The 11,652-nt window shown below is 35.4% G+C and overlaps 1 protein-coding gene across 2 annotated transcripts in view; it reads left to right on the forward strand.

The window, feature by feature from the left end:
- The window catches only part of cnih3 (cornichon family AMPA receptor auxiliary protein 3), a 32,124-nt gene extending 25,382 nt beyond the window's left edge, over positions 1-6,742 (forward strand). The window contains exons 5-7 of one of the 2 annotated variants that reach the window (XM_061271013.1): positions 769-916; positions 1,304-1,361; positions 5,518-6,742. In XM_061271013.1, coding sequence (XP_061126997.1) covers positions 769-916; positions 1,304-1,331 — 176 coding nt within the window. In that variant the 3' untranslated portion in view covers positions 1,332-1,361; positions 5,518-6,742. The remainder of the gene's footprint in view (positions 1-768; positions 917-1,303; positions 1,362-5,517) is intronic. The other variant, XM_061271014.1, reaches the window with a different exon arrangement.
- Positions 6,743-11,652: the final 4,910 nt, after the last annotated feature.

The raw sequence follows: 11,652 nt of genomic DNA on the forward strand, positions 1-11,652 counted from the left end.
CATAGTCAATTGCATAACAGTATGTGATCAATCATACACTTTTAAAACTAACATATAATATTCACATGAGTGCCAATGTGGGTTGTTTTTTTTTTTTTCGGAAATTACAAATTTACTCGTTATGCCAGTAAAACTCATTGTTACAAATCCTGTTTTGTTAATAGAATAAAATAAAATAAAATAAAATAAAATAAAATAAAATAAAATAAAATAAAATAAAATGAGATGAGATGAGATGAGATGAGATGAGATGAGATGAGATGAAATGAAATAAAAAAAAGAATGCCCTTTATTGTCATTTTACAACTTAGTTGTACAACACAATTTGGAGAGCTACTATTTTTCTACATTACAAAAATTTAAAAAAGTATAAAAGAAGTCTAAGAATAAAAGTGGAAGATCTAATCAACTCGGGTCTATGTGTTGATACACACATGTTCTGTATCTCATCACTTGGGGTCCATTAAAAAATACATTTGCGCTCTGTGTAATGAAACAGGAAGAAAACATCTCTTTATACAGTTCTTGGAATTTCTAGGTCTTAATTACATCTCGCTGGAATGGAGAATCTCCAGGATACCTCCCGAGATGCCCCCAAAATAATTCAGCTATTAATATTACATTTGTTAGAGTCCAAAATTTCATTCCTTATGGACGTGAGCAAGCTTATCTTTATTTTTTACTATTTCCTTGGCAGCATATTGCATTTTATCACATCTGAAGTGTGGAACAGGTCAACTACCCGTGTCGTGTTCTTTCCCCTCTGCGGTAGGTACTTCCATTCCCCAACGGATACCAAGGAGTTGATCTACGATCCGGCTTCAGTAATGAACGGCGACACCCTCAAGTTCTGCCTGAAGGAGGCCTGGTGCAAGCTGTCCTTCTTTGTCCTGTCCTTCTTCTACTATCTCTATTGGTGAGCATCCAGAAAAACGTGCGGGAGCTGTATCAAAGAGTCGATAAAGAGCGGCTGCAGGTAATGCAAGGATTCAAAACAGAACTAGACCGAGGGTACTGAATTTTACTCGAACATTACAAGGTCTGGCTAAGTGCAACTCACTGAATAAAGTAACCATTTCTCTAGCAGTCACATGCAAGTTCAGGTGTGCTAAGATAGTTAGGGTGTACTTTTCGGTTTATGCTCGCTAATGCATGTGATGTTGAGAGAATTTGATTCTTTACTTCATTGACAAGCACTTGAAGAACTGTCACGTTTATTGAAATGTCATTTTCTTGCTCTTGTCTGATGCTGCTGATAATAATCACTACGGATTTTGTTCCATGTGTCATGTGGGGGCTGCAGTGTGTGGAACCTGGAAATATCCCTCTAATAGCTCTTACAAATGGGAACACTTAAAAAGGTACCATCCTTACATTTTTAACCTTATATTCATTTCTTTATTTGTTTTCTTTTTATAATAATGCAGTTGCGTTATTCGCCATACTTGTAAATGTCTCATTTACGTGCCAATAAATACTTCTGGTGTAATCAACAGTATTTTTATTAGCCACAGTATTAGGTACACCATCTATTTAATGAGAACTACCCAAATATATGTATAAAAAAATATTTAGTGTCAGCTGCCGACACATCAGACTATACATATTCATAGCCAAATTGTGTATAAGTATTTCTTTTATTGGTTCACATTTTATTACCTAAGTGTACCTAATTTTGTGACCAGTAAGTGAATATGTGTGGCTTCTAGCTGGAGTGTTCATGTGATTTGTGTTTTGTGACAGCGCCATGTCCAAGTGTAGTTTGCTTTACTTAGTAGAATTTACTACTTACAGCTCTCTGCTAAATAGATTATTTATTTTTATTTTTTTATTATTTTACGCATTGATTTGCTCTTGTAAGTGTGTGATAATAATATCGCTACTTTAAAATAATATTTTGGTTAAGAGAAAAAATTATGCAGCGATTGTGCTTGAAGCCCCCAATGAACGATGATGTCACAATTTTGATCTTTGAATCTTGACCAAAACTGTGAATGAGGACGATTATAAATTGAGTTACCGCGTCAAATATCATCAACGTCCAAATTAATGGGATTTCTTTTTGAATGAAGATTTCAAAAGTTGTTTCCCCCCCCCCCCTCTATAAACCAAAAGAAAATTGGCCACATGACATCTAACTTAACTTTATTGCTTTCAGAATTTCTAATATTGTTCAGATTTATTTCAGCACATTAAATCCAGTCATAAAAATTGATTGATCTAGATATGAAAGCTGCACTTTGTGGCCCATTTTCTTGTTACACTAACACACTCTGTAATTTCTGCATTTGTGTTCTATTCACGATCTGGCTGTGATATTTGCACGGGATGATGAATTCAGAGGATTCACTTACTTTCACAATTCACTTTTTTTTTTTTTTCACCATCTACACGACGCCTTTTGCTTTTTAGCCGACTGAGAAAGAGGCACAATCCACCCTGGGCTGGTCACTAGCCAGGAAGATTGTCATGTTGGTGTCACAATGGCTGCACAATAACTGCATTCACAAGTATCTTGTTTAGTTTGATGAAAAATGAATTGGAGTGGGCCCGCTCTGCTAGTCTTGAATGTTATCATCCCAACCGTGGTGCAGACAAAAGATGCTTTTTCAAGTAGCACCTATCGTTTTTAGTTTTTGCTTAGACTTTTGAACGCAGATTTGAGATACGCAGACTTTATGGTGGTAATGAATCTAATCACCTCACAACAAGAAGTAGTTTAGCAGATACCATTTGTACTAGCTTCAAGCGGTTTAGTGCTAGTCCCAGTTGCATTTCAAACTATAAATAGAATAAAGAGAGTTGTTGTGTAGTCAAAGCTACTACTTTAAGCAGTAGATTGAACACAGACAATATAAGAGTAGTCACGGTCAGATGTTCTTTATCCTCTGCAAAGAATGGCCAATATTAGTGCTGTACTGATGAGACATTATCTGACTGTCTGCACACCAGAAAGAGCAGCAAAATCATGCAATATAACAAAAACTGTTTTTTTCTTGTCATTACTGTAACTTTTTAAAATGTACAATATTATAAGGGCTTATTTCTCCTCTTTAAAATATATATATATAGCTTGACAATGTCATTTGTTTTATTGGGGGAAGGCTAAAATTGATTAACGACAAGATGATTTGAGATATGAGCGTTTTGAGTTGTGATTACGCATGAAATCAAACTCGTATATTGGGCGTAATGTTATTTAACATTAAAAATCACGTCTGACTGACGTTTCTGCATAGTGAAAGGCGCACACGTTTAAAAAGCATTGTGTGACATTGCAACTGGGAAAGATAGTCAAGTCAACAATCTGGCCGGCATTTTTTTTTTTAGGGGAAAATAGAATGGTCGCACAATACACAACAAAATGGTGCAACCAGGTAGTCTACTGATAAAAATGTGTTCTTTCTGTCACAGGAATGTGTCACTCTCCTCTCACTAATTTACTTCCCTTCAACATCATTTCTCTGTCTGATTTAAATATTATGTTGGATGCTGTTCCAATGGGTTTTGTAAATATAGGTTGTTTATTTTTAATACACTTGCTTTTTTCTGTGCTGTTAAAATCTGTTTTATAGATTCACCAGACTCACACGAATCTTTGGCTCATTTACTTGACAGATGTGTAAAGCTAATGAGACACGAAATGAACGACATCTGTCACTTTATCGTGGAGCAGCCAAGAAATTAGCTCACAAAACGGAATTGTATTTTAGTCTAGTTATTAGTCGTTTTGTATGAATTTATTATTTTCCCTGAGAAGGGATTGGTTTGGACTACTAAATCAAACAAGCCAGAATCCATTTACGCTCTTCTAATCATGCTAGTCTTGACTTAATCAATAATTACGATTTTCAAAACAGATGCTTATTCATCTCAAAATTCACACAACTCAAAGCAGAACTGAGCCGTCTCAGTTTTCAGGTTCCAGTCTCCTTCACTTCTGATGAATGTTCTTTTTTATAAACCATTTTCAAGCTGCAAAATCTTATTTACGTCCTTCTGCATTTTCAATCTTATATTCATGAGTGGACATTTAACAAAAATGTCGCAGGCGGGAGCACTGAGGATGAGTACAGAGTCATTAGTCAACTCTGCTGATCTGTTCTTGTCAATTCACAGCTCAAGTGTTAAATCCGCAATCTGTCATTTTATTGTACATCGTATTGCGGGAGGAACGCACATCACTTTGCAGCTTATTGTTTTGTACCTTCTCGATGGTATTATTTTGCTTTTTAATTGGAACTTTGTGACTTGCTTTCTTTAAAACCCTCCCCCTAATTGAAATGCTACTGTTCTCGAAGATTTGTTAGGTAGGCCTCCAGATAAAATTGATAAATGTGAGGACCTAGTTCGGCCATTCCAGCAACATAACGATAACAATGCTAAAGGATCATTCATCAATAACTGTGGCAAGAAAAACATACCACCTAAAGTCCCGAAGACCTCTCAGCTCAAGTCAAGTCAAGTTTATTTATATATCCCTAAATCACAAGCAGTCTTGAATTCTTAGCTTTTGTAGCAAAGTATTACATGATGGAGATAAACTTTCCCAATTCCTGAAGATCTGAACCAGCGTGATAACCACAAAGGCATTAGCCTCAGCTCAATTGGGCCAGCAATGTTAACAGAATAAGATCGAAGCTTGATAACATTGAAAGGAATGTCCAAATGGATTTAGGGCTGAATGAACTCAGTCTTGTTCTTAGAAAGATAGAACAAATAAAGACCTGCAATCTCACTGTAATGATCACTTTTATTGATCTAAAATAAAATAAAAAATCCATCCCATACGAAAGATGGAAAATGCTATAAAAATCTTGAGAGCAATGCTGAGAAACACTATGGGCCCTATTTTTGTTTTGTACAGCACTTTTCTGTGTTGATTTGTGATTGATTTGATCAATATACTACCATATTTATAACACTATATGGATATGTAGTGTTGTAAATATGGTAGTATATTGGTTATTGAATATGGATATGTGGTGTTATAAATATGGTAATATTGCTGAGTACAGCTGATTTATGGCAAATTGAATATTGGAAATGTATATACAATATGATTATATATATATATATATATATATATATATATATATATATATATATATATATATATATATATATATATATATATATATATATATATATATATATATATATATAATATTTGTATTATGAATGGATAAAAGAGATAGGGGGGTAGGATTGGAAAAGTTCCTTTACTTCTTCCCACTCCTTTTCGAGCTGTCCTAATCGTCCTAAACGACTTGCTTGGGACATTTTGTTATTGTCCTGTTTTCTTTTTTTCCTTTTATATTTTACTGATATCTTTTCCAGCTTATAAACTCGAAATAAAATTGATAATAATAATAAAAAAATCATTTCAAATAATGTCAGAAAACAACATTTCTTCTGCACTTTTAGTACAGTATAAATATCGTATCTTAATCATACTTGAACAATCAACAACAAAAATATCCACTCAATTTCTTTTCCCTTGTTCTTGTGTTTCAGTATGGTCTACTCCCTGGTTACCTCATAACTGACCGAAGAGACAAAAAAAAAGCCTCTGGATACACAAACTGCCATTTTTACAAGAGTGTTTTTTTTTTTTCTTTTTTGCCAGAGACATAAACGCTTCCCTTTCAACACGGGATTCATGCTCTATACATACAAAACTACCATTCACAGTTTGATTGGTCAGAACGAGTTGATGTGAACTCTTGCATATAAACATTCACGTGAACAGCATCCTCTAGATTGGTGCAATTAATTTACTGTTTGGTAGCAGTGATGGTAGCGCACAGGATGAAAAGCACAGTAGCATTTGCACAGTTTGTCTCAGGCACAGCAGATCCAGCACGCTCATCCCGCTTCGGAACCTCAACAACCGTAGCAAGAGTGAGTCAGAAACGGAGGATGCGTGGATGAACTGGATCACACTACGAAAGAAAAAATAGTTTCGGGGAGGCACATAAATACATTATGACGGCGTGGTGGGCATTTTGATGTACTCTTTGTCCAAAGGCATTTCCAGTGGAAACATATAGAGCAAATGCCTTCATGTTGTTTTCGTGTTGTTCTATGAGAAACATTTCTAAAACTCCCAAATAAATGATCGGAAGTCTACACACACATTTGCACAAATCGTGTATTTAATCTTGCACAATGTTTGCGATATTGGGCTGTGTGTTCATGATCATGTATGATGAAGTCAGACACACCGATGAAGGTCTTCCATTATGTAAAATTTCAAACAGGGAAGCTACTGTATGTTACAATTTTCTAGTTCTATTTCAACAAGGGACCAAAATTCTCTTTGGATACTAATTTATTACGTCAAATGTGAGATTTTATTGCATTCACGTTTAGCTGAATGATTATTTCTTCCAGTGTTAAGAATGATGAATGTGGTAGAAATTGACATTTTGGAATGGAATCAGTCACACATTTTGAATCTAATAAAAGCAACTGTAGCAGCTGATGTAGGCCACACCTCCACTGACACAAATCACACCACCTATGCTTGCTATAACACACGATTCCCTTAAAGTAAGATTAATAGGTTACATAACAAATATGTAATTTTGTCAATGCAGAGCGGATGTTTCCCCAAATATAGTTTGCATCCTCTGTCCTACTACTATTTTGTCCTATTCCAATTCTGGCATTTTCTATCCTGACTGTGTATGTGACTTTAGATATTGTTTATGAAATAAACATATTTTAAAATCAAAAATTTATGTTGTTTTGTGCATTATATTGTAGATGTAAAAATGTATTCATTAATTGTATATATATATATATATATATATAATTGTAGATATAAAAAAATATATATTATATATATATATTTAGTAATAAAAAATTATTCAGTAATTGTTTTTTTTTCTTTAAAAAAAAAACATATATATATATATATATATATATGTTGATGCTGATATTGATATTAATAACTGATTGAAGATTGGTTCAAGCAGGTGTGACTGAAACCAAGAGATGAACTGATGTACGCCTGTGTGTGTGTGTGTGTGTGTGTGTGTGTGTGTGTGTGTGTGTGTGCGCTTGTGTGTGTGCGCGTGCAGGTGTGTACATACATGTGTGTCCAACCCGAGGCAGACTCAAGGTGACAGATTGGTGACAACCTGTCTTCTGACTATGCACTCCATAGCAATTTTTATATATATCATCATAATTGAAGCAGACAGCCGCTGCTTACCTTCCGACCCATCATCATGTGCACGTGTTTGTTCCTGTGTGTTGGCATGAATTTCGATTTAGAATCCCCACCTCCTGCATTAGCCCCCCCGTCCCCCCGTCTCTTTTTCCAGAAGTCTTTGCCAGCATCAAGCTTTCATCTTAAAGCTGCGGAATGACACTGAGCTCTTGTCCCGCGGCACTGGCACACAGTGCTCAGCTTTCTGGAACCTCAGGTCTTTCTGTAGAACTTGTCTGTTTCCTCAGCTTTCACAGCACGGAAGCCCATTTTAATCCCCTTCTTCATAGAACTGAATCCCACACATACATATTGATACTTTTTTTTTCTGTGGAGAGAAAAAAAAAGACTTTGAATGCTATTCTCAAGTATAAATTATAAATGATAAATCAAGTTGCTTACAGTGCACTTGTTTCCTACGGTACTTAAATGTGCCATAAGCGTGTCAGAGCATTGCAAGAACATCAAATTAACTGCCCGACAGCTCTGAACTGATTTGTGTCTGCCAGACCCATTCAACCACCTGGGAACATTTACAATCATTGTCGCAAATCTAAAAATATTACGAGCAGATTTGACGGTTGAAATATGGGAAGACTCTGTTGTTGAAATAGTCTGAGATTGTAGAACCCAACAAAAACACCTGGCAGCATTACGTTAAAACACATCCTGTTTTCAGTATTTTTTTTCTCAAATTCAATGACAATTAAAATACTTGCCAGTTGTTACAAAACAAAATGTGCCATATTCTCTCCTCACTGCCTCATTAAAAAAAAATGATACAATTTTCCATTTGTTACATAACACAAACAATATCAATGTTAAAAAGTCGAAATGATTATAAAGTAGTCTTTAGAGACATAAAGATAACCGGAGAACAATACTTTTAAATACCCTGAAATGTTACATCATCATTTTGAACAGGGGTGTCAAACTCATTTTTGTCACTGGCCACATCGTAGTCATCGGAGGGCCATTATGATTGCCAATGTCTTCTATATACAGTATAGGCTACAAAACAAACTGATGAAAAACTAGTTTTGAAATCAGAGACTCGTAAAAACTGTTCAAATTTCTTAAAAGGATTAATGGTAATAAAAATTGCAAGCAATATTTCTATTTTCTTTTTTAAGTAAAGACAATTTGTAATTTTAGTAATGACACAAAGTCGATACAAAATTTGTCTTCGTGGGCCGTATAAAACGATATGGCAGGCCGTATCTGGCCCCCCTGCCTTGAGTTTAACACCAATGTCATAGAGTGTTAAACGGATCTCAACAACTTTTTATTTTTATTTTATTTAAAGCCTTCCCAACACTTTCTGTCACCACTGTCCCTGGTGATTTCTATTCCCTCACCCACAAAAAGACAGAGAAGTGTCGGTGAGCCAATAGAAACTGTCTCGGCACAGAATGATGACCCTGTCATTTCCTGTCCTCAGGTGCCCACCCTGTCAAACTCCATCCATCAAATCTCTGTACCTCTTCTCCTCACTCCGGTCACGGATATAATTGAGCATATACATTGGAACCTCAATTTAACTGACTGATTTAGTATCAAGGTTGTACATTAGAGACATTTTTTGTCATTATGACGACACGCGACTTCTAAAGAAATGTAAACGAACATCTGGAGCAAAGAAACATTGTCCTAAAGATTAGAGACATGCTTCCTCAATTTAGAAGTTTTATTTTGACAGTTAATTAGCTCTCTCCTATGAATATAGACAGATTAGAAAGACTAAATTCGTGTAACTTTACATGTAGAATTTTGACATTTATTTTCTCTTTATATTGTACAGGTTTGTGTTAAAACTTTACGGTCCATGTAACCATTGTTTATTAAACTGCTGCCTCAGAACAGTTTCCTGGCTTTTCAAAAGACTAATTAGCATATAAAATATGCACTGGTGTAAATAAGCAATAATTAACTCGCTAAGGGAAACCAAAAATGACCTTTTGTTGTGTACTGCAATGCTGTCTATTGTACTAAATCCCTTCACTATAAAACACTCACTAGGGTTCCCCATGAGCTCTCCAGAATCATGTCCAAATTATGTTTTCTGGGTTGGCGAGATAAGCTATCTTTATCGTTGTGCAGCTGGTTTGATGTGGCATTTTGCCTTGTTTGATTGTGTGTCTGTGTGTGTTTAATTGTGTGGGTTTGCTGTATGCATGTGCAGTAGGATGTATGCATGCTTTGTGGGAAGAGTAGATAAACTTTACTGGCTTTAAAAATGTTATGGCATACATGAAGAAAAATCTTTTCATACTGTAAAACATATTTGATCAGCCCTAATTAATATGAAGAAGCTTTTCAGTCTGTTTCATTTCTAGCAAGTCAACATTTTTTTTAGCTCATTATTTGGATTTCATCCACATAGTACTCGACTACCTGTCCAACCACAAAGGAATTGTGCTTGCTTTATTTTTCTTCGTTATTTTTATTTTTTTTAAAGATCATCTCATCTCATTTCAACGCGCTGCGCCGCCGGCAGTCATTCCACTGAGAGTGCAGAATCAACCTTTAACCTTGCTTTATTGCGACAGTACTGACTGTTCTTGGGCATCTCCAATGGAATTATGCCATCCAAAGATGATACTATATCATTAAAAAGCAAAATTTACACTGTTAAATTACTTGTTACTGTCTGTCTGTGATTAACGCTGCATTAAAATGACATTCACCATATTTTCCGGACTATAACGCCCACCTAAAAATCAAAAGTTTTCTCAAAAGCTGACAGTGCGCCTTATAGTCCGGTGCGCCTTATATATGGACCAAATTCCTAAATTTAAACTGGCCCGAAGCATTGTGTCATGAAATCAATCATAAGCCCGCTGAAGACTATGAATCATGAATCAAAAAGACGATGGATCATTAATTTATGATTAAAAAGTAATTTGTTGCGCCTGAAGTTGAAATAAAAAAAGATAAAATGGAGAATGATTTGATTTGGATTAAAAATCTGACATGATGCATTAATGGTGCGCCTTATAGTCCGGTGCGCCTTATATAAGGACAAAGTTTTAAAATTGGCCATTCATTGAAGGTGCGCCTTATAGACCGGTGCGCCTTATAGTCCGGAAAATACGGTATGTAATATACAAATACTTATAAGTATGCCTACTCCCCAATGATGTCTTATCCTAAGTCACAAATATAGAAAGATAAAGCCATATACAAATGTAACATGTAAAATAATACATTACAGTAGAGCACATTTGTACATTCCTGCAGGCGTAAAAAGGTGGCATAGAAAGCAAAGAACTATAAGAGCAGAACATTTGCTGTGACATAGTCAGGTCAGAGGGGATGAGAACATTCCTTCAAGCAACGTTTGCACTGTGGACCTGCCAACAGCAATGTTTTGCGCAGAGAGGATTTACATTAACATGTCTGAATGTGACAGGTAAAAGCTATCTAGTATTTTAATTATGAATATTCCAATATTGATTCTTGGTGTGTATTTTCATGAGGAAAGTTTTTTAATGATTTTTGTTGCTTACAAATTTATGATCACCACTGAAAGCCATTGAGCATCTGTCAATAATTTCCATATGAAGGTTTGCTTTATTTTGTAGTTCAGCCAAAATTAAACTCTAGATCAATTTTAATAACATTGAATATATGACTGGGGGATCGGGACTTCATTAAAATTGAATCAAGTGAAGGAAATAAAAAAATTGTGACATTTCTTCTCAGGGAATTCCTATTTAAATAAATCTCAATTAAAGGTCTGCTGGCCGAATATTATGAGAAAACACGTTGGAAGCCAACTTTGTTACATAAAATATTTGAATGTGATCAAAATATATAATATCCAAATGTAATGCTTATTTAATTTTCTCTCATGTTATATCTTGTTTGCTTGTAGTTTACGTTGTGTCCATCTTGATTTCATTGTTTCAACCTTTCCCAGCCAATCATGTCTTGCCTCTTTGTCTCGTCAATTTGTATTCATTTCCCTGGGGTTTTTTTTTGTCATTCAGTCCATTATTTGTGTTGCCAATCTGTCTCAATTGTTTGTCTATGTGAAGACCTTTGAGACTGCTTGTGATTTAGGGCTATACAAATAAGCTTGACTTGACTTGACTTGACTTGACTTGACTTGACTTGACTTGACTTGACTTGACTTGACTTGACTTGACTTGTCTTAAAACCTAGCCTTGTCCATTTCCTTTTATTTGGGAAAATTTTCCTTTAGTTTAATATTTTTATAATCCCATAGACCCTGTGTGCTTTTTTTTCTCTAATTTTTGGAAAGCAATGATTCACACATACAAGCAATGACCATGTGCAGCTTGGACAGACACAGATAGGGCGCTCTCTGTGGGAGTGCTAATTAGCCAAGATATGTTCCTAACGCCAAGCTGACCTTCAACAATGTTTTAATAAACAAGCGCCCACAAGCACCCTGCACACACATGCTG

The sequence above is a fragment of the Syngnathus typhle genome, linkage group LG22 (genome assembly GCF_033458585.1).
Source record: "Syngnathus typhle isolate RoL2023-S1 ecotype Sweden linkage group LG22, RoL_Styp_1.0, whole genome shotgun sequence".
NCBI classification, from domain to species: Eukaryota; Metazoa; Chordata; class Actinopteri; order Syngnathiformes; family Syngnathidae; genus Syngnathus; species Syngnathus typhle.